This window comes from Daphnia pulicaria, chromosome 4, assembly GCF_021234035.1.
Source record: "Daphnia pulicaria isolate SC F1-1A chromosome 4, SC_F0-13Bv2, whole genome shotgun sequence".
Classification (NCBI taxonomy): domain Eukaryota; kingdom Metazoa; phylum Arthropoda; class Branchiopoda; order Diplostraca; family Daphniidae; genus Daphnia; species Daphnia pulicaria.
The window spans coordinates 15,656,684-15,677,182 of NC_060916.1; the positions used below are offsets into that span (position 1 = coordinate 15,656,684).

General features: G+C 40.1%; 5 protein-coding genes across 8 annotated transcripts; 2 read left to right on the forward strand and 3 right to left on the reverse strand.

Annotated features, from left to right (window-relative positions):
• The first annotated feature begins 1,958 nt into the window (after positions 1 to 1,958).
• On the forward strand, positions 1,959 to 3,933 carry LOC124338256 (serine/threonine-protein kinase RIO2-like). Its single transcript, XM_046792353.1, is given in 8 exon segments — positions 1,959 to 2,123; positions 2,185 to 2,326; positions 2,391 to 2,486; positions 2,489 to 2,558; positions 2,621 to 2,830; positions 2,894 to 3,085; positions 3,148 to 3,240; positions 3,302 to 3,933. Coding segments are annotated over 8 exon segments (1,461 nt in total). The 5' UTR covers positions 1,959 to 2,057; the 3' UTR covers positions 3,894 to 3,933.
• An 871-nt stretch (positions 3,934 to 4,804) lies between these two features.
• On the reverse strand, positions 4,805 to 10,540 carry LOC124338202. 3 transcript variants are annotated; one of them, XM_046792283.1, is made up of 3 exons: positions 10,466 to 10,540; positions 8,963 to 9,036; positions 4,805 to 8,415 (listed from the first exon to the last, which is right to left on the reverse strand). In XM_046792283.1, the coding sequence occupies exon 3, from the start codon at positions 8,369 to 8,371 to the stop codon at positions 5,402 to 5,404; it is 2,970 nt and encodes a 989-aa protein (XP_046648239.1). In that variant the 5' UTR covers positions 8,372 to 8,415; positions 8,963 to 9,036; positions 10,466 to 10,540; the 3' UTR covers positions 4,805 to 5,401. The 3 variants fall into 3 exon arrangements, with proteins under 3 accessions (XP_046648239.1, XP_046648238.1, XP_046648237.1); XM_046792282.1 differs by lacking the exon at positions 10,466 to 10,540 and adding an exon at positions 9,157 to 9,220; XM_046792281.1 differs by lacking the exon at positions 10,466 to 10,540 and adding an exon at positions 9,110 to 9,207.
• A 321-nt stretch (positions 10,541 to 10,861) lies between these two features.
• LOC124338257 (serine/threonine-protein kinase rio2-like) lies at positions 10,862 to 12,808 on the forward strand. Its single transcript, XM_046792355.1, has 7 exons — positions 10,862 to 11,002; positions 11,069 to 11,210; positions 11,275 to 11,443; positions 11,506 to 11,715; positions 11,779 to 11,970; positions 12,029 to 12,121; positions 12,183 to 12,808. The coding sequence occupies exons 1-7, from the start codon at positions 10,937 to 10,939 to the stop codon at positions 12,766 to 12,768; spliced, it is 1,458 nt and encodes a 485-aa protein (XP_046648311.1). The 5' UTR covers positions 10,862 to 10,936; the 3' UTR covers positions 12,769 to 12,808.
• Positions 12,809 to 12,827: 19 nt separating this feature from the next.
• Positions 12,828 to 14,068, reverse strand: LOC124338293 (mitochondrial mRNA pseudouridine synthase RPUSD3-like). Its single transcript, XM_046792424.1, has 3 exons — positions 13,806 to 14,068; positions 13,380 to 13,741; positions 12,828 to 13,317 (listed from the first exon to the last, which is right to left on the reverse strand). Exons 1-3 carry the CDS (start codon positions 14,011 to 14,013, stop codon positions 12,844 to 12,846), a joined length of 1,044 nt encoding a protein of 347 aa, XP_046648380.1. The 5' UTR covers positions 14,014 to 14,068; the 3' UTR covers positions 12,828 to 12,843.
• A 163-nt stretch (positions 14,069 to 14,231) lies between these two features.
• LOC124338195 (vascular endothelial growth factor receptor 1-like) lies at positions 14,232 to 19,456 on the reverse strand. 2 transcript variants are annotated; one of them, XM_046792272.1, is made up of 18 exons: positions 19,374 to 19,456; positions 19,102 to 19,308; positions 18,895 to 19,002; positions 18,669 to 18,833; positions 18,431 to 18,601; positions 18,174 to 18,358; positions 17,921 to 18,092; positions 17,682 to 17,842; positions 17,432 to 17,612; positions 17,177 to 17,362; positions 16,907 to 17,095; positions 16,709 to 16,839; positions 16,356 to 16,643; positions 16,132 to 16,279; positions 15,728 to 16,070; positions 15,395 to 15,659; positions 15,081 to 15,333; positions 14,232 to 15,023 (listed from the first exon to the last, which is right to left on the reverse strand). In XM_046792272.1, exons 2-18 carry the CDS (start codon positions 19,193 to 19,195, stop codon positions 14,470 to 14,472), a joined length of 3,594 nt encoding a protein of 1,197 aa, XP_046648228.1. In that variant the 5' UTR covers positions 19,196 to 19,308; positions 19,374 to 19,456; the 3' UTR covers positions 14,232 to 14,469. The 2 variants fall into 2 exon arrangements, with proteins under 2 accessions (XP_046648228.1, XP_046648229.1); XM_046792273.1 differs by lacking the exon at positions 19,374 to 19,456 and having other exon boundaries at positions 18,895 to 18,991; positions 19,102 to 19,193.
• Between the last annotated feature and the right edge of the window lie 1,043 nt (positions 19,457 to 20,499).

The window sequence follows — 20,499 nt, forward strand, 5'->3', positions numbered from 1 at the left end:
AATAGGAAAATAAATAATGAGACAAATAATTTATTACCTGAAATATAATTTTGATTTTTAAAATTCAAACACCATTACTTTGTAATTACGTAAATTTTTACCTTATTTTTTTATAAATTCGCGGGTGAGAAACTTTAAAGGCTAACTTACTTATCAAACTTATCAAACACTTATGGAGTCAGAAAAGTCAAACCAGGGGTCTCTCCATACCCTCTGATCAAACGAATGCGTTTGAACTTTAGACGCAACTGAGGTAAAAGTCCTTGAATACAAGATTTCGTTCATTCTCATTCGTTTAGAGCTGTACCGTTTGACAGCACAAAACAAAGAAATATAATTAGCTTTTTTGAGGCACAGTAATACGCAACGCTAAGAAGTACTCTGAAGACAATCGTGTTGCCATACTTTGAATTCAAAAAGTTGTTTTAATTTTTTTTTTTTGGCATTTTATTTTAAAAAATTAGCCTAACAAAGAAATGGTAAACTGTTTTTATCTAGATTTGTTTTCTTGTCTTTGACATTCAACAAATGGAACAAAGTTTCCTATCGGTCGCACACGCACATGTAGCGAGTGTGAACTTCAAAAAAAAGAAAGGGATGACATAAAAAGCCCGAAAATTTTGGAAGAAACTAATTATGCAAAAATACGACCACTTTCCGTCTTATGTGTTCTTGTGTTGGTGTGCCATTATTTCATAGGATTTTTCGTCCTATTTTACTCGTTTGAAACTCATGCACTGCATTAAATGTGGATTCGAAGACTAAACCAATTTATCCAGGGATAAACTCGAAAACCGAGATCTTGGTGACACCTAAAAATATTTTGTACGTATACTCGTTATAGACATAATCAAAACACCGCAAAACACCGCAAGTAAAAAACATTGAATCGTTAAATAAATCAACTGGAAAATAGCACTGCCCACTGGGAGCCATAACGTGGCATGAAAAAGTCAATGTTATGTTCTCAGTGACGACGGTCAGATTTAGCCCACAAAGCACAAAGTATGAAGACTATCAATTAATCCAAACCCTTTTTCATTCTCCAAATTATTCGCAAGTAATTTAACAACATAACAATTTAGTTTGAATGTGCTTACGGGATAGAATTCGTGTTCGATTTTCTAGACATCTTAACTGTAATAGCTCTACGTGGGTGTGACGCACTTTATACGTTCTGTTAAACACTGACTATACGGATTCAAGTTAGTGAAATTACATTCCTTATTCAAATTATCAAGTTTTATACGAATAGTTTTAACTTGAACTCATTCAAGGATGAACCTGAAAGAAACCACAAAGGTTTCTCTCATTGCAACTACTTGCATATGCCGTAACATGATTTATAACAATTCAACGTCCTTTTTTCTAAAATTATTCACAAGTAATCTTACAGTGGTACAATTTAACTTGAATGGATTTACCGTAGGATTCATTGCAAGCCGACGTCTAAAACCAGTGAAACACAGCTCTACGTCGTGGTGTGACTTGCTGAACGTTCTGACTTCTGAGACACAAATTGACTACAGTATTAGACAAAAATATTTGTTCCAAATTAGTAAAAATCACTTCGTTCAATTAAATTACATAAGAACAAACCTTATCCAAAACCGTGTTAGTCTAACCACATCCGCAAGTGTCCATCTCGGTTCTCTGCTTACACTCATGACTCATCTCATCTAAAGACAAACCTGCTGGAAGAAACCGCGCAGAACCATGCACGTCTATTGTCTAGTGGCTCTAAAACTGAAGAAAAGAAATCGCGAAAAACACCGGTGTCAGATTGTAACCTTCACGAACGATTTCTGTGAAATAAAAAATTAAAAAAATCTTATTTTCAAGATGATTGCGATTGATTAATTAGATCAATTATAATTATTTGAAACTTGAAAAATTTAGTTTAAAATTTTAAGTTTTCAAGATTTCAACGTAGCTAGGCTAGCAGACGATTACTTATTTCCAGCCAATGCCAATGCCAGTGTGAGTGTGTAGCAATGTGCGACAAAGTTGATTAGACCCTTAAATTTTCACGTGTATAAATATTTCCTTCTTAAGAAATGGGGAAAATTAACGTTTCTCTTCTTCGTTACTTGAATACAGAAGACTACCGTGTTTTGACGGCTGTAAGTAGCTTACTACAAAACACTAAAAACAGTACTTCTTAACTTCACTTTTAATTGACAGGTTGAAATGGGCATGAAAAATCACGAGCTCGTCAACACAAAATTGATTGCGACAATTGCCCAGCTAGCAGGTGGTGGAGCCCACAAAATCCTTATGAGACTGTCCAAAGAACGATTGGTTGCTTATGAGCGTGGAAAACATTGTAACACAACATGTCACATTCTTTAATATTTCAATTATTTTAATTTTGTTTGCCATTAATTTAGATGATGGTTACAGATTAACCAATTTGGGTTATGACTTTTTGGCCCTTAAAACCTTTGTGAAGAAAAATGTGCTTCATTCTTTTGGTAATCAGATTGCGCGGGTAAAGAAGCTGATGTCTATGTGGTGGGCAATGAAGAACAAAAACGGCTGTGCTTGAAAATCCACAGGTAATTTTGTGTGCTCGTGTGATTAATTTTTGAAATGTCATAATAATTTTTGTCAATTACAGATTGGGGCGAACGTCTTTCCGCAAGATTAAAGAAAAACGAGATTACCATCAACATCGTAACAACGCCTCTTGGATTTACCTTTCCCGACTGTCTGCTACACGTGAATTTGCCTACATGAAGGCCCTTCACGAGCGTGAATTTCCCGTACCCGAACCCATCGACTTTAATCGTCATTGTGTTCTCATGGAGCTGGTGAACGGCTACCCCCTGTAATTGAATTTCTTCGTTTGATATTTAATTAACTTGTACTAAATTCTCGTTTCTTTCACTAGATGCCAATTGAGAGAGCTGAAGGATGCAGGTGCACTGTTTGAAGAATTGATGAATTTGTTGTTGAAATTGGCCAATCACGGTGTGATTCACAGTGATTTCAACGAGTTCAACATCATGATTGATGAAGATGAGAAGCCCATTCTGATTGATTTCCCACAGATGGTGTCCACCAGCCATGTCGAGGCTGAACAGTAATTTCGCCCTTCATTGAAAATTTAACAGTGTTGTTTCTAATCGGATATTTTGTTTCAAGGTTTTTCGACCGCGACGTGAAATGCCTCAGAGATTTCTTCAAACGACGTTTCAATTTTGAGGGGGAAGCATATCCTGCTTTTAGTGACGTGGTGTAAGTTGAAATCAATAAATTACGTAAACTTTTATCAATTACTTATTGTAAATTCAAATAGGCGAGAGGCTAATATCGATGTGGAGGTCTCAGCCAGCGGCTATGTCAAAGAACTCGAAGAAGAATTGGAAGAAGATTATGAAGAAGAATCAGACAATGAAGTCGAAGCGGATCACGACGATATACCGGAAGAGAAAATCTCAAAAGAAGTTCCGCCCTCTGAAAATAAAACTGTTGTTACTGAACGTAACGTAAAAGAACCAAACACAGCAGAGTCGACCCCAGATGAGCCGTTACCAGTTGAAAATAAAATTCTTGAGCCGATCAGCGATCCTGCTGATCTGGAATACGTTCCAGAAGTGCCTATTGAAGGGCTAGCAGAAGACGCCGAAGATGTGGAACAACTTTCAGAGATGTTAACGGACTGGTCCGGCATCAAAACCAAGAGAACCGGAGCTGGCAGTACCGCTTCCATGTCGACTATCCATCCGGATGTCATCAAACAGAGAGTGAAGAGCACCATAACAAGGCGACAGAACATGCAAGCAGTGCAGAGAATACGCGCCAAAGGTGAAGCAAGTGCCGCCACCCGAAAGAAGCGAGAAAATAAAGATATGATTCGTTCTGATGGTATCTGGGGATGGGACAATTGAAAATTGTAACTTTGACATATACACTGAGTTGTTAACAAAACAAATTTTTTTACTATAAATTTATTTACAAAAGTTGTCATTCATCAGAGTTGGGCAAATTTAAACCAAAGGTCTCACAGATGAACTGAAAACCAGGAGGAGGTTCAGCTTTAATTAGCTTTAATGTTTGTCAGGATGAGGGGGTTCAAATTCATAGTCCTTTCATTCCCCCATATGGGCAATGTGTTAGACCGTCTCTCATGTCCTGGAAAATGAGGTACTCCTCTTGGATGGACGTATTCCGAATCAGATTCTTCGTCATTACTTGACGCCATATCGCACTAAAATTGAAAACAAAAAGTTTTGAAATTAAAGTACAAGCATATAACAAGCCAGAAGAATAAAAGCCCGGGAAGAGCGAGAACAGTTCGTAGCCTTGGGCCTTTGGACCCGCCTCCAAACACAATCTTATATTTCTCTTAGCTAAATTTTGTAAAGGTTTTCTCAGAGTTCAGTAATAAACCAAGTAATTATTTTATTTGGGTAGAAATATTACAAACCTTTCAAAATAACAGCTAGATAATAGATATCAGCCTCAAAGCAGTCGGCAAGAAATTTTCACGTAGAAAAACGAACATGTACGATTTCCAGTAAACAGCAACCCCTACTACACTGGTGTTAAATTTAAATTTTTGAAAACAAAAACACTTAGTGATTGAATTATTCTTTGCATTTAAAAAAATTGAATGGATTTATTACAAAATTTCATTTCGAAAAACGGCATTCATTAGATTCATTTTGTTTATAGTTGATAAAATCAGTTGAAAAGGCACAGAGTTGTTTATTTCAACGCAGCTTGGCTATCTATAGCAGACGACTTTTCTTACTTCTTCTTTGTGTCAAGTTTACCTGTGTTCAGGATATTCGAGGTCAGAAAAATGTTGGTGTCTAATTAAAAAGTTTCCGACTGATAAATGGTGAAAATTAACTTTTCTTAACTTTTAGTGTGAATACTGAATACTATAGAAGATTCTCAATCATGTATTGTTGCCATAAGAAACAGTAGCTTCTAAAAATGAATAAAGTCTCGTCTGGATAACACTGTGTTAGCTTCGTACATTTTTTTTAGTATGCAAATGGTTGAGCCGACAAAATTTGAAGATTATGTCTAAATTATGACCAGGGAAACACTGCAATGCATGAGTTTTTGTCGTTGTTTATTTCTCTTTATACCCCTACTGTCAAGTCCAGAGTCCATACCCTTTACAGGCTTCAACATTTCCAATAAAATATCTAATAATTATTCAATTACATACCCATGAAATAAAGTAAAAACACCCAAGTGGAAGTAATATCATGATGCACACATTTAGGTGTTCAGTCATAATTCAAAATAAAGCAATTCAAAAAGGCAAATGTAGAAAGATAAAGAAACTAAATGTTCCAATGTTTACTAAATGAAGCGGGGGGGGGGGGGAGATGACTTGAACAACTGATTGTTCTTTAAGTTTGTGATCACATAAACTGATTTAATAGATACGTTTAATAGCCTTGCTCTTAAAGAACTTGATCAAGTTGACCAACTCATGGAATTTAACCAAGCAACGCTGTGTCACTGTCGATTTTTCCAAAACCAGACGGCCGGATCGAACATCTGTCCCAGGATCTCCTATTGATGAAACACTGCTGCTGGCAGCTGCAAGGACGAGCTCATCGTCTTTAAAGTTCAATTTCTGCTGTCTCGTTATCCTTTGGCTGACAACAGATTGCTGAGCGATGCGTTGCTCAAATGTTTCTTGAATTTTTGATCGGACGCGCAGGCGGATTCTTTTCAAGCGCCTGAGTCGTTTGAGATCGGAGGCCAGCACTTTTTCGTGACGTGAAATGGCATTCTGTTCTCCGACCATGTCCCTCGACATCCGATCGATAGATTCCGCTTCTTCTGCTTGCTGCCGTTCGGCGCTACGTATCGCTTCCAATTTACTCTCCCATTCTAGATCACCATCGTCTTGTTTTCTTGTTTTATGACGATGACTGTAAAATTGTGAAGCGGTTTCATCAGCAAATGCGTTAAAAGGGTGATTTCTCTGCGGCACATCATCAGCCACGGAAATTTTGCCTTCGTTTCCGCGTTTGCCTGCCGCAGCATACCTCATTGAACTGATCCAAATTCTTGGAATTCCAAACTTCCTATATCCGATTATTCTATTAGCCGAACGGACCTTACTCAAATCGTTTCGGATACTCTTGTGACGTCGCCAGTGCCCCTTATTCACTGTCACATTAGATGACCACCACTTGTCTGGCTCGAAATATAAAAACGCATCTTGTCCGTGTTTGCCGCCCGATCCTCCCGGGGCACCGCGACCAGGATTGCCATTTTTACCCGTCTTTCCTTTTTCACAGTCTCGTTCGAAGAGGTTAGTTACATCACTTTGTGATACTGTGATTTCCACTAGTCCACCTCGTCCGCCTAATCCACCCTTGCCGCTGTTGCCTCCCGATCCACCATTTCCGCCAGGATTTCCTGGCCGGCCTTTGTTCTCGTACAAAAATTTGCGATCGAAATAATACCAAGTATATCCTTCTGCATAATTGCTGGGAAATGTTCCGTCAGCTCCGTCAGATCCTTTATGGCCGGGTTGGCCGTCACCGCCGTCCTGGCCGTCAGCTCCTTTCCCACCGCGAGCCACAATCTTCAAATGACCAGTGAAACTTTCGCAGTCAATCATGACGTGTCCGGCATGCTCGCCATGTCGACCTCTTAGTCCATGGCTTCCGTTTTCGCCCGCTCCGTTTCCATCGGCTGCTTTCGGACTCTCGTGCTCTTTGCCATCACGGCCCGACGTTGTTATGGTCCGGCATTTGCTGTCGGGTGAACTGACGACACGAATAAGCGGAGCCACCAGGCTCACGCTGATGCCGGGCACTTCCCAGTCGCAATCCACGTAGATAACTCGTTTCGCGTAGATGCCAATTTTCCAAACTTTGTCGAGTTTTACTGACGATGCAACTTTCTCCGCAACTTTCGTCAGCACGACACTCGCTTCTTTGCTGATTTCTCGTCCTACAAAGTTGTCCAAAGCCGAGTGCAATTTTTCCAACACTTGCTTCTTATTCGACTGGTTTTTCACGTATTTCTCTAACGCGGCCCGCTTCTCTTTATTAGTAGTCGGTGGATGTATTAGGTTAAAAACCTTGACGGCTAATTGGGAAGCATTCTTTTCTTGGTAGATTTCGTGATTTTGACGTTCGTAAGCCAAGTGGTAGTCGGGAACAAAGCCGGGATTAGCCAGATCGCGAAGCAATTGATTCCAAACTAATTCTTCCAACTGCTGGGATTCGTCAGACACACGTCGATCTAGTTCGCTTTTGCGTTGGCGGGCTTTGCCAAGTTCCCAGTTTAAGCGTTCAACGTTCTCTCGGATCTTGTCGATTTCGCTATTTCTTTCTATGCAATTCATCTCAATTTTCCTCTTTCTGTCGATAAAGCCCTGCTCCATTTGACGGACCAAACAGCGTGCCGTGAGTTGCCAAAGTTGCTCACACCACGCCGAGGCGGAATTCTTGGATTTCTTATCCGGCGATCGGGTGCAACTGTCCATGTCTAAAACCACGTGGTCGAATTCGTTGCCAATTTTCCATTCATCAAACTGTCTCTTGAAAGAACCAAACGTTTTCCCAAACGATTTGACTTCATCGCTAAATTGAGCGATTCGGACTTCTAACGCCTCGTCGCATAAAGCGACAAATTCCTGCTGGAAAAATTGATCGAGACAAATTCCGGCACGCCACTTCAGATATTCCCAATAGGAAGCCGTGTCTTCATAAAAGTTTGAAAGACAAGTTATGGCGTCGAAACATTTCTTATTCTTGTCGTACCACAAGTAATACGTTGGATGAGGCGATGATGATGTTGCAGGTTTTTCTGGTCGATTAAAGGCTAGACGACTAAAATTTGACGAAGACATATAAAAACCGAAGCAGATGATTTCAGAATGGCAACTCTTGGGGTGCTGCTGAGCCCAAAAGCGCTGAAATTTCTTCAACAACTCAACCGTCTGCTGGATGGTAATTTTTGATGATTTCGATTGTTCATGACAATCGATTGTGGCTCGAAAGTTGTTCCAGGTCGATTTGTCAAGCCACTTGAAGCCTTTCATAACGGCTAGCGATGCATAGTCTAGGCTGTTGAGACAATAACATGAAGAATAATGTTGGAGGAGACTCAGAACGAGCGACTCTTCGGTTGTCAAGCCGCCAATCTTCTGGTTCGACGTCAATCCAGCGCATTGCTTCTCTAAACATTCGCGTACAGCGTCGGTTTTTCCTGAAGCGATATCTACATTATTGATTTCTATATGGTGTTGACCAAGAACAAAAGTCCTTTTGAAGATCCAGCGATGGAGAGAAGGCAAAGGATTTCCAAATCGAAGGTAGTAGGCGGTACCGAAAAAAGCAACATGTGCAATTATAGCTACAGCCCGAGCGGCAGCCATTTCAATTCTTCTATCTTCAATTCATGTTCAAATAATTTTTAACCCTGTTTAGAAATTAACAATAAAAATTTAATATCCGGTTCATACACTGCTTAAAAAAAGTTACTCAATCTTATAACAGTACAAAGTGCTTAGAAGATGATAAAACATATGACTACAATCCACTCACATAACCCCCAAAAAAGTCAGATAAAAGTTGTAAAGTTCAACTAGATAAAGCCATTTCATGGATAACAACTAACAAGTATAACTGCCAAAGATTGCTTACGTGACAGAAGACCGTCGTTTTGAAAACAACTAACGCCGCCATTAATCCCAGTTGACCGAGCAGTTGACTTAATAAATTACACACTTTATGGTATGGATATTATTTAATGCTTATTTCAGTGAGATCACATTAACTTCATCTCCAACAAACAGGTTTTAACTCGAAAAAAATACCAAAATAAGTTTGTTTGTTACTATTCATAACTGCAAGTCCATTCGCAAATGTTGAAAAATCAAATAAACTAGAATAAGGACATGCGTTTGTATAAAAGTTCATCACGACAATAATGACTGAGGTAGAAAAATTATTTAAAAATATCCTACTTTATTACTCGCGAGCGCCTCGGTCGCTTCCTCGTACGGAAACTTTCTTTTATTCGGTCATCGTCAGTCTGCCCCTGAATATTAAAAAAATAATAATAAAGTGTGAATGAACAAGTGCTAAATTTCCTAGAATGTTTCTCTACGTACGTGGTAAACGAAACAAAATTATCGAGTGAAAATCGAAGAAAACTCACGACAATCAGAAAAATAGCCTCGATGCTCAAGAGTGAGAAAACTCAAGAAAATGAGTTCCACAAGCCATAGGAATTCCGATATTGATGTACATTGATAGTTTTATCTAAAAATATGCTTGCTCAATGATAAGATTGCCAAAGGCCGTGTTTGTCGTGGTAAAATTTGGGCATAACGTGAAGGAAAAATGTGATAATATTTAATCTATTTGACGAACACTATGGAACGAAAAAAGCAATCACTATGCAGTCTGTGCCTTTTGACAAGTAAAATAACATGAGGAAACTCGAAAGCTTTGAAAGAAACCTAGGTTGAAACGGAAGTTTAGAGACTCGCCTAAATGTTTCTGAATTTCAGTGTCTACTCATTCCATTTACAGCTGCTTCAATTAACTTTAGAGATGCACAGCAAAGAACTAAAAAAAAAAACCACCAGACAATCGTTATGCGCGTTATGCCGTTGGTATAAAGTGACTCACAAAAATGATGAATAAAAGGAATTTTGATCGTGGCATTAACTCGTTAACTTGGTTTGAATTTACCCGAGTTTTTTTTTTATTGGTCTATGTAGGAACAATATGCTATAATGTATTTTCTTCTTTTTTTCTTTAGTGTTCAACGAGAACACAAACAAATCTTGGCAGTGTCTATAAAACGATGAGGCACCACCAAAAATCGCAAAAATGATTCTGGGTTGAAAGAAAATGCTTATTAAAAATATTTCGAACAATTTTAAGATATAACCTTCTGTGTTTTAGTGTGCAATTTAATGTCTGAAATTCTATGCCTAACTTTACTCATCTTAAAAAGTTTAAAACTCTGAATGGGCGCTGGGCGCTGCTAAAAGAGATTGGAAAATAATAACGACCGAAACCGACCGAAATCGCAGTGACTCGAGTGACACTTACAACATACCACAAGCCACGTATTAAATCGTAAATTAACACGAAATAGTACTACAGATGTGACTGTGAAATGGAATCATCACGTGGCATGAGAAACGGAAAGGTTTCTGTCATGGTAACTACATACATAGACCTTAACATGATTTATTACATTTCAACATCCTTATCCCAAAATTATTCACAAGTAATCTGACAGTAATGCAATTTAGATTGAATGAGTTTACCGTAGGTTTCATTTCACGTCGACGTCTAAAAGCAGTGAAACAGCTCTACGTAGTAGTGTGACTAGCTAAACGTTCTGCGAGTTTCTGATACAAATTGACTACAGTATTTAACAAAAATATTTGTTCCAAATTAGTAAAACACTAAAACTTACTTGGTTTAACTAAATTACATTAAGAACAAACCTTCTCCAAAACCGTGTTCGTCTATAAAACCACATCTACACGTGTCCATCTCCGTACTCTTCCTTACACTCATGACTCAAATAAATCTCATCTGAAGACAAACCTGCTGGCTGGAAGTAACCGCGCACAACCATGCACGTCTATTGCCTAGTGGCTCTAAAACAGTAAAACTAAAAGGGTAGAAAAAAGTCGCGAAAATACACCGGTGTCAGATTGTAAATTTCACGAACGATTTCTGAGAAATTGAAATTTTAAAAAAATATAATATTTGATTGCTATTGATAAATTAGATAAATTATTTGTATTTTAAACTTGAAAGATTTAGTTAAAAATGTTAAGTTTTCAAGATTTCAACGTATCTGTCTCGACTAGCAGACGATTGTTATTTACGCCAATGTGTAGCAATGTGCGTCAAAGTTGGTTAGGCCCTAAAATTTTCACGTGTATAAATATTTCCTTCTTTCTTAAAAAATGGGGAAAATTAACGTTTCTCTTCTTCGTTATTTAAATACAGAAGATTACCGTGTTCTGACGGCTGTAAGTAGCTATCTTTACTACAAAACACTAAAAACGGAACGTCTTAATTTCACTTTTAATTGACAGGTTGAAATGGGCATGAAAAATCACGAGCTCGTCAACACAAAATTGATTGCAACAATTGCCCAGCTAGCAGGTGGTGGAGCCCACAAAATCCTTATGAGGCTGTCTAAAGAACGATTGGTTGCTTATGAGCGTGGAAAACATTGTAACTCAACATGTCACATTCTTTAATATTTCAATTATTTTAATTTTGTTTGCCATTAATTTAGATGATGGTTACCGATTAACCAATTTGGGTTATGACTTCTTAGCTCTTAAAACCTTTGTGAAGAAGAATGTGCTTCATTCTTTTGGCAATCAGATTGGTGTGGGTAAAGAAGCTGATGTCTATGTGGTGGGCAATGAAGAACAAAAACAGCTGTGCTTAAAAATCCACAGGTAATTTTGTGTGCTCGTGTGATTAATTTTTGAAATGTCATAATAATTTTTGTCAATTACAGATTGGGGCGAACGTCTTTCCGCAAGATTAAAGAAAAACGAGATTACCATCAACATCGTAACAACGCCTCTTGGATTTACCTTTCCCGGCTGTCTGCTACACGTGAATTTGCCTACATGAAGGCCCTTCACGAGCGTGAATTTCCCGTACCCGAACCCATTGACTTTAATCGTCATTGTGTTCTTATGGAGCTGGTGAACGGCTACCCCCTGTAATTGAATTTCTTCGTTTGATATTTAATTAACTTGTACTAAATTCTCGTTTCTTTCACTAGATGCCAATTGAGAGAGCTGAAGGATGCAGGTGCACTGTTTGAAGAATTGATGAATTTGTTGTTGAAATTGGCCAATCACGGTGTGATTCACAGTGATTTCAACGAGTTCAACATCATGATAGATGAAGATGAGAAGCCTATTCTGATTGATTTCCCACAGATGGTGTCCACCAGCCATGTCGAGGCTGAACAGTAATGTCTTCATAAAAAATTCAACAGTTTTGTTTATAATCGGAAATTTTGTTTCAAGGTTTTTCGACCGCGACGTCAAATGCCTCAGAGACTTCTTCAAACGACGTTTCAATTTTGAGGGAGAAGCATATCCTGCTTTTAGTGACGTGGTGTAAGTTGAAATCAATAAATTACGTAAAGTTTTATCAATTACATACTGTAAATTTCAACAGGCGAGAGGCCAATATCGATGTGGAGGTTGCAGCCAGCGGCTATGTCAAAGAACTCGAAGAAGAATTGGAAGAAGATTATGAAGAAGAATCAGACAATGAAGTCGAAGCGGATCACGACGATTTACCGGAAGAGAAAATCTCAAAAGAAAGTCCATCTGAAAATAAAACTGTTGTTACTGAAGACGTGAAAGAACCAATCACAGCAGACTTGACCCCAGATGAGCCATTGCCAGTTGAAAATAAAATTCTAGAGCCCATCAACAAACCACTTGATCCGGAATATGTTCCAGAAGTGTCTATTGAAGGGCTAGCAGAAGACGCCGAAGATGTGGAACAACTTTCAGAGATGTTGACGGACTGGTCCGGCATCAAAACCAAGAGAACCGGAGCTGGCAGTACCGCTTCCATGTCGACTATCCATCCGGATGTCATCAAACAGAGAGTGAAGAGCACCATAACAAGGCGACAGAACATGCAAGCAGTGCAGAGAATACGCGCAAAAGGTGAAGCAAGTGCCGCCACCCGAAAGAAGCGAGAAAATAAAGATATGATTCGTTCTGATGGTATCTGGGGATGGGACAATTGAAAATTGTAACTTTGACATATACACTGAGTTGTTAACAAAACAAATTTTTTTACTATAAATTTATTTACAAAGTTGTCATTCATTAGAGTTGGGCAAATGTAAACCGAAGGTCTCACAGATGAACTGAAAACCAGGAGGAGGTTCAGCTTTAAGAACTAAATTTGAATTTCGACTGGCGAAATTTGCCAGAGTAATTTGACTTAGATGAAGACAGTTGGGTACTGATCCACTTTCAACCACCTTAAGTCGAGCTAAAATGTCTGCAGGGATTTTCTGAAAGTTTGACAAGTAGTCAGCTTGAACGGGGCTGATGGCTAAACGTTTGCCTTTGATTTCTTGAACGCGATTGCCGAATATGTGATCTCCAAGAATAGGTGAGAACAGGTGGGCAAAGTACACGCGCAAAAAGTGATTTTTGACGGACGAAACATCGATTTCCACCAGACTGCATGGTCCATCTCCATGGGATAACGATTTGTAGTTTACTTTGTACTCCTGGACTAGGTTTTCAGCTACTTTCTTCTTGCTGTATTCTTTCATGATGACAGGCTGTTGAAAAATAAGAATTATGATCACAAAGAGAGTTTAAGTGAAGGAACTAAAGGTATTACCAGTTTTCGTGTTAAATCCTTGTGCTCAAAAAGCCCCATCCCAACAGTGCCTTTGGATTCAGAGGGTTTGGGTTCTCCAATGGTTACCGCCAAATACTTGAATGTATGGATTTTTCTCAACTTGTTTGTGTTGTAGCACTGCCTAATTTTGTCAACTACTTTCTCGTCCTGGCAAGTGAATAAGGAAATTCCACTCGCAAACCTCTCAACCGATTTGGCTGGCAAGAGTTTTTCTGCATTGAGTTTAGAGGCCAAAGGAATCAGCACCTCGTCTATTGAGAACAGGCTTTCGTTGTGGCCAGTTGTTAACCCACTTTTCATTAGTGGCACCCCAAATGGTTTGTTGATGGCTACAAGTCCATCTGAATAAAAAAAAGGGTGAATACCGTCATTGCAATTAAAGAGACGAATTTAGCAAAAAATTACCTTTGTTGTATATTACATTTGCGGCTAAATGGTCAACAAATTGCTCCTTGGTTTTCCATGGATAAGGATTACGCAGCACATGAACAGGCTTCGGCTCACGAACCTCTTCCGACTCTAATTGTATTTTCGGTTTGGTTTTTCTGATTGAACTATAATTCTGCCGGCTGCATTTGATTAAACTACTGTAAAATCTCAGCGAAATCGGCATGATTTTTACTGATAAAGAACACGAGGAATAATAAACAAGTGAGCAGACGATTCGATTTTCTTCTATCTAGCGGAGTTATTTCTCAACAAGTAATTTTTGAATTTCTTTCGATCCAATTTGATTGAAAAGATTACCACAAACTTTGCTAGACATTTTTTCTGCCGTCAACCCTGTAAAATTGCCTCGTTAATTTTTCCAATTTTACTGTCAAATTTGAGCGTTTATCTATTTTCATTTATTACTGCAATGGTGGTCGTTTGTAATCGTCAGAGATTTTAAATACACCATTCTCGAATGACTGCTTGACCATCTTACTCATTATGACATACTCCATAATTCACCGACATCAAGAAAATTGGGAAAAAACATAAAAACAGGGAGACACGACGAATACTTAATGGTGACACAACACGTCAGATACATTGGCGGGAATGAATGGGAAAAGACAAAAATATTTCAAACTTGTCCGGCAGGTAACATGGCTAAGTAGTTGGTGTCTGCAAGGCTCTCTGTGGGAGACAAGGGCGCATGGCCTCCGATATTGGTGTAAGCCATCGGCGTTTGCGGAGGTGTGTTGATTTCTGTGCTGGTGTTGATGTAATTCGTCACACTCAACTTCGGATACAATTTGAGAGGGACATTCGGAGGCTGTGATGAAGTGGGAGCATTTGATGGTGGAGAATCTTCTCGTTTGCCAGTGCTGTTCATCCTTAAATAGTCGGGCATGGACTCTGCTGCCCCAGCATTACTGGGTTCATCAGTTTCTTTGTTCATTTGCATGTAATTATTCGTTTCTTCCACCTCCTCCGCACCGGCGAAACGTTGGCGAATGATTGGAGTCACCATCTCGCCCAAAATCTCCTCCAATTGAGCGAATGTCAACCTCTCCTCCTGGTTGTGCTTCCAGCAATCCGCCATGACGTTGCCGATGACTCTGGGCATCAATTCCGGTCTCTCCATCCGCTGGCCACTTTGCAGAAATCGGATCAATTCCGCCAGTTCATTCACCTCTGTCCAAACATAAAAATAATTCATTTTGCAAGCAACTAAAATTAACAACTGTATACCTGGATAGGGTTGTTTGCTGAGTGAAAAGAGTTCCCAAATGGTCACGCCGTAAGACCAAACATCCGACTTGGAAGAAAAGACTCGATCGACCAGAGATTCAATGGCCATCCACTTGACAGGCAGAGCTTCTTGTCCTTGTTTCTGGTAGTTGCAATTCTTGTAGACTTGGCGCGACAGTCCGAAATCGGCGATCTTGACAATGTTGTCGTCGGCCAGCAGAACATTACGGGCCGCCAAATCTCCGTGCAACACCTTGGGGTAAAAATAAATGTCACAGAGCTATCTTCACCAATTTAAACGAGGGTATTGAAACCTTTCGCTTGGTCAAGTAGTTCATTCCGCAGGCGATTTGGTAGGACCATTCAATCAGGTCGTGAGTGCAGACGATCGGACTGCGGGACTCCTCCTTCTTGCTGCTGTTGGGCGACCAGTAGCGAGGCTTGTAATCCGAACTGTTATTGCCGCTGGGAACTTGAGCAGGTGGTGTCGGTTTGGCAGCGCTTTCCTCCGGCGTCGAGCTCAAATTCATGTTGTGAATATTTTGAATCAATTGAGGCACCAGCTGAGGCGCAGCTTTCCTATCATTCATCATCTTTATCTTAAGCGGCTCATTTCAAACATTTGAATGCGGGTTGGGTCGACTTACTGTTGACAGACGGGTGAGGGATCACCTTCTTCGTCCAGTTCGTTCATGAAATGACTACGATTGGTCATCAGAAAGTCCTGCAAGTTGCCGTAGGCGCAGAATTCCACGATGACCATCAACTCGCCTTTGATGAGATTTTTGGTGCAGGCTCCTAGAAGACTCACGACGTTCAAATGGAAGCCCAAATGTATCAGGATCTTGAGCTCAGACGCCAGCGACGTCAGCCCAGTGTTGTCCAGGGCTGATTTGACCATTTTGACGGCGACTTTGCTGTTCCCAGGGCCCATACCCACGGCTTTAGCTTGAACGACGCGACCAAACTGCCCGGCACCCAATTGTCTCCCTATTTCAATTTATAATCTGATTAAATAAACAATTTCACTAGATTTTCGTCCAAGACTCACCAAGAACCAGATGATTGGAGGGGAATTCGTATTTGTTGTCGTAGGGCAAAAGGTCCAGTTGGTCCTCCAAAGGCGAGTCGGGATTAATTCTTTCCAAATTGCCTTCCAGGAGCTTCAAACGGTTGTTGATCAACTCTTGATAGACTTTCTGCACTCGAATCAATTGGACAATTTTAAGCTTCAAGTGAATTCCCATGACATTTTCAACTGCAATGAGGCGCAACCTTTTGTTTGAAGGAACTTTTGAGGAAGAGGGCCAGCAGGATGAAGCCAACGATGATGAAGGCTACCACGATAGCGATGGCGGAGATGATTCCGGCTCCCAGTCCGTGAACTTTGACGTGAAAATACTTTTCCTTCGATCCTTGAAAGTTGCTGAATTTGCAAAAGTAGGTGATGTCGGTGCTGGCGTAGTAAACGATGAGGACGCTGTTGCGTCCGTCATCCGTCGTATTAATGTCGTGGTACTTGGTCCGTCCGTCGTCCAGGATTTCTTCAGCCGAATGGTTTCCCTGTTTACGAAATTGGGAATTTTAAAAGAACTTTTTTGTTTAAAAGGAAATGATGGGTTACATACAATTCTCATGAACCACTGGACTCTGGGCTTTGGGACGGCGGCAGTGTCCCGGCATTCAAGTGAAAATTCGCTTCTCAGATCAACGTCTTTAGGTTCATCATCCGCATGAACTATAAACGGTGCCATAGAACCTAGTTGGAAAATTCAAATTGAATCAAATCAGCTCTGTGACATCATTCCAATGACTCTTATTTATACTAGCGACATTCACTGTGACGTTGCTGACGGGAATATTCAAATTATTGGCGTCGTAGCACTGGTATATTCCTTTGGCTTCCATCGGGATGTTGGTCCAATTCAATCGGTGTACCTGGAACGTTCCCAAAGGTGGTGGGTATTCCTGGGGGCTAGTTTCGTCCTCGAACGGTAGGGAATAACCTTTCCCACCTGTCAATTTGAATCATTTACAATCAAAACCCAATGAAAACTAATCAAAAGACTATAGAAATGGGAGGTTAAGTGATATACTGGCTGGGAGACTAGCTGAGTTGATTTCCATGAAAGAGTTTGTCGTTTGGTTAGGTGGAGAAACAGCGGGTAACCATCGCCAAGCTAGGTTCATCGCGTCTTTGTTTTTACTGCGACACGTCAGAGTGATTTGATCTCCCTCTACGATCGGAGTGGAATTATCAACATTGGTCAGTACTTGCACTCCTGTGTCAAGTGAAAAAGAGGAATAAGGAATCAATTATACAACGTGTTCAAATATTTTGGCATACATACCCTGAATTTTTATTTTGAATTTCATAGAAATGCTCTTCTTGAGTGATTTAGGCCACGTCGCCTCGCATTGGTGTTGGCCTTTCATCTCCCAGGAATCGACGATCTTGATCCGGAATCCTTCCAAGGGATTGAAACTCCAGTCGCTTTTGGGATCGTCGGGTACTTCAGAGGAGGCGATTATCTAACGGATATTTCAATGTGCTGGTTTAAAACCAATGTGAAACATTTGATGTACGAGCTAACAAGTCACTTTATTGTCGTCGTCGAATTTTTTGAGGATGACCCGAACGGATGGATGAGTCGGGCCACAGCCAACCTGAACATTGGATTCCGAATAATGGCCAATGACTCGCAAGTCTCGATTGGGTCCCGCGGGCTGCATGGCCGGTGGAAGTATCAAATGTTCAGGATCTATTTAGTTGAGAAAATTGAACAGAATTATTAGTCAAGCAAAGCTGAAATACCCAAAACTCTTGTTGTTTATCGCACCTTCGACGTAAACAAATTGACGGTAATAAATGTCGTTTAGATTATCTTTATTGTAGCAGGTGTAATAGCCCGTGTCCAAATAACTGGCGTTCTGGACAATCAGAATAGAGGTGGACTCGGAGTAATCGCCGAATTCGAGTTTTTTTATCCACCGAAATCTTGGGGGTGTTTCCTGTTATGACAAAATAAAAAATGGACAACATACCCGAGTTTAATTTCAAAAACTTTAAATGAAACACAATAAAATGGTCACTTTTTCGCGGTGATAGTAAGCATCCTCCTCCATTCTGTAAGGTCCGAGCCATTCCACCTGACCGAATGCGTCACTATTGTAGCACGTCAAATTGAAAGTCGATCCTCTCGTGAAAATGTGGACGTCTCTAGTCTGATCGTGGAATTCGTGCATCCCACGATTATTATCGCCATTCAGGGTCGAAGCTGAGAAGCCAAAACAAGGATTTAGATTTTAAAAAAATCAAACAATATTTAGCTTAATAAGTTATTAGTTACTAGAGACAGTCAAGGTGGTGTTGCTTGTCAGCTGGTTGGCGCTGTTCAAATTTCGACACTGGTAGATGCCCGAAGCTTCTTTTGGGACTGTAGTCCACCGGATGCGACTGACGATCGACTTGATGGAACTGGGGCCGGAAATCAGAACACCATTTACTATCTTTTCAGCTCCTATAATAATTAAAAACATCTGTTTATGGTGGCAGTATGAAACAATGATTTCCCCTATTCATTTTACCTGGTGGTAGGCGATTATGGTCGAGATTGACGACTACACCGTTAGCTATCCATCGCCAAGATAAAACTACGGGTTGCCCGGCTCTCTGCTCGGCACGGCAAACGATCTCCAGTGGGATACCCAGTTGCACTCGTTGAGGTAACTGTGTTACTTCGACTCCCCCAACTGTGAATGTCAACATGAATTTCACGCAAGGTAGGAAAATTATTTTTGCACACATTTTTACCCAAGAGTGGTTGGCAGCATTGTCCGAGCAAGATCACCAACAAGACCAGGTCTGATGGCCGATACATTTTCAGATGACTAGTGTTGAATAATGATTTCTGTAACAAAACTGAACAACATTAGAGAAACGAAAAGTCAGCACAGTTTGAAAAAACTGGGACGAAAACTTTGAGCTGATCGGTTTGACTTTGAGAAACAAATGCCACACCTTCCACTATTGTTCGCCAGCTTGCTTTGAGCTGAGCCTTGTGGTGCAGATCAATTGATAGCGGTTCGAGTTTACATTGCTTTGGTAATGTCATCGACCACAAAGTTTGTCAAAGTGGAAAACACACAGCAGGAAACATGTGCCAGTATCACTTCCGTTGAACGTCGACTTCCGTTTGATTCGACCTGGTTCGACATTATTCACCAACTATAAATCATAAATTGAGGGTATTAAAATGACCAAATTTATCATTTCTTAATAAGGAATTATACTTTGTCCCAGTTATTGATGGTCGAAAGTGCTTCAAGTTTGAAAACTCAAACTATTTCTCAGAGCAGACGACACTGCGCCACAACAAAGGTTCCATCTAGCGAGCGAATTTTGAATTATACTAAAAGAAATTTTTTAAAAGAGAAAAAAGAGAAAGTGGATAGACAAGGAAAGAGATTGAGAGCGATTTGGTTTCAACCAAACCTTGTTTTCTGTTTTTTTTTTTTTCGCCACGTTGGCGTGATTACCTAATTAAGGCAATCGATGAGATAGCAATCGGGGCGTTCCCGTCGTGATTTTTTCGTTTTGTCATGATTATTGTAGCTACACGGATTCCGTAATATATAAACTAGCAGGTTCCTGCAGGCCAAAAGTGCGTGGGCACAGCCGAAAAGAATGTTGGAGGACGCCGAATAATGACGAAGAAAGTCGAATACATTGGCGAGAGAGAAAAAAAGGGAAAACTTGGGCCAAAAATATTTGTTGGTTATATTTCCTTGTTGTGCGCGAACAAGTGTGGCCCAGCGTGGAGTCGTCCATCCGCCCCTGACGGAATAAAACGAAATAAATTTGCCGAAAAAAATAAAAATAAATGTTTTGGTGTAAATTTTTTCCTTTTTACAAGCAAAAAGGAAATGATGTCATCTGAGAGGTGAAATCATCTTCGTTTTCTCTTTGGCGCCCGTCACTTTTATCTTCTTCTTTTTTGGCTTTTTGATCAAATCGAAGGTGGTCCGTTTTGCCGATTTTTAACAACCAATCACCACGTCATTTGAAATGATATTCAACTCTCGATGATGAATCGCTTATGTTGGCCAAAGTGAAAATTCACCGGCCAAATTTAATTGTGCGAAAAGGTGGGCCGACTGAAAAAAAGTTAAAAGAAAAATATTTTTTGGGTTTGGGTTTAGTCGAAAATTTAGAAGGAAGTGAAATAGAGTTCGATAAAGGTGGCCGAAGGCGTTGTGCACCTTTTAAGGTCCGGGACTGGGCAGCAGCTAGCAGCTAGCAGCAGAGAGAGCGACCGATATTTAATGCAGAGGCCATTGGGCATTTTAGACATTCGATAGATTCCGCGTCCAGCAGCTCTATACAAAATAGAAGGACGTTGGCGAAATAAAACCAAAC

What these genes read in the sequence shown, in the direction of transcription:
- LOC124338202 (XM_046792283.1), bottom strand. Translation starts at nt 8,371, where the DNA reads ATGGCTGCCGCTCGGGCTGTAGCTATAATTGCACATGTTGCTTTTTTC.
- LOC124338257 (XM_046792355.1), top strand. Translation starts at nt 10,937, where the DNA reads ATGGGGAAAATTAACGTTTCTCTTCTTCGTTATTTAAATACAGAAGAT. An exon ending in TTATGAGCGTGGAAAACATT is followed by an intron (nt 11,211 to 11,274) that starts GTAACTCAACAT and finishes CCATTAATTTAG; the next exon opens with ATGATGGTTACCGATTAACC. An exon ending in AGCCATGTCGAGGCTGAACA is followed by an intron (nt 11,971 to 12,028) that starts GTAATGTCTTCA and finishes TTTTGTTTCAAG; the next exon opens with GTTTTTCGACCGCGACGTCA.
- LOC124338293 (XM_046792424.1), bottom strand. Translation starts at nt 14,013, where the DNA reads ATGCCGATTTCGCTGAGATTTTACAGTAGTTTAATCAAATGCAGCCGG. An exon ending in AAATGTAATATACAACAAAG is followed by an intron (nt 13,742 to 13,805) that starts GTAATTTTTTGC and finishes TTTTTTATTCAG; the next exon opens with ATGGACTTGTAGCCATCAAC. An exon ending in AGGATTTAACACGAAAACTG is followed by an intron (nt 13,318 to 13,379) that starts GTAATACCTTTA and finishes ATTTTTCAACAG; the next exon opens with CCTGTCATCATGAAAGAATA.
- LOC124338195 (XM_046792272.1), bottom strand. Translation starts at nt 19,195, where the DNA reads ATGACATTACCAAAGCAATGTAAACTCGAACCGCTATCAATTGATCTG. An exon ending in CTGGCGAACAATAGTGGAAG is followed by an intron (nt 19,003 to 19,101) that starts GTGTGGCATTTG and finishes AATGTTGTTCAG; the next exon opens with TTTTGTTACAGAAATCATTA. An exon ending in CTCAGCTAGTCTCCCAGCCA is followed by an intron (nt 17,096 to 17,176) that starts GTATATCACTTA and finishes TCAAATTGACAG; the next exon opens with GTGGGAAAGGTTATTCCCTA.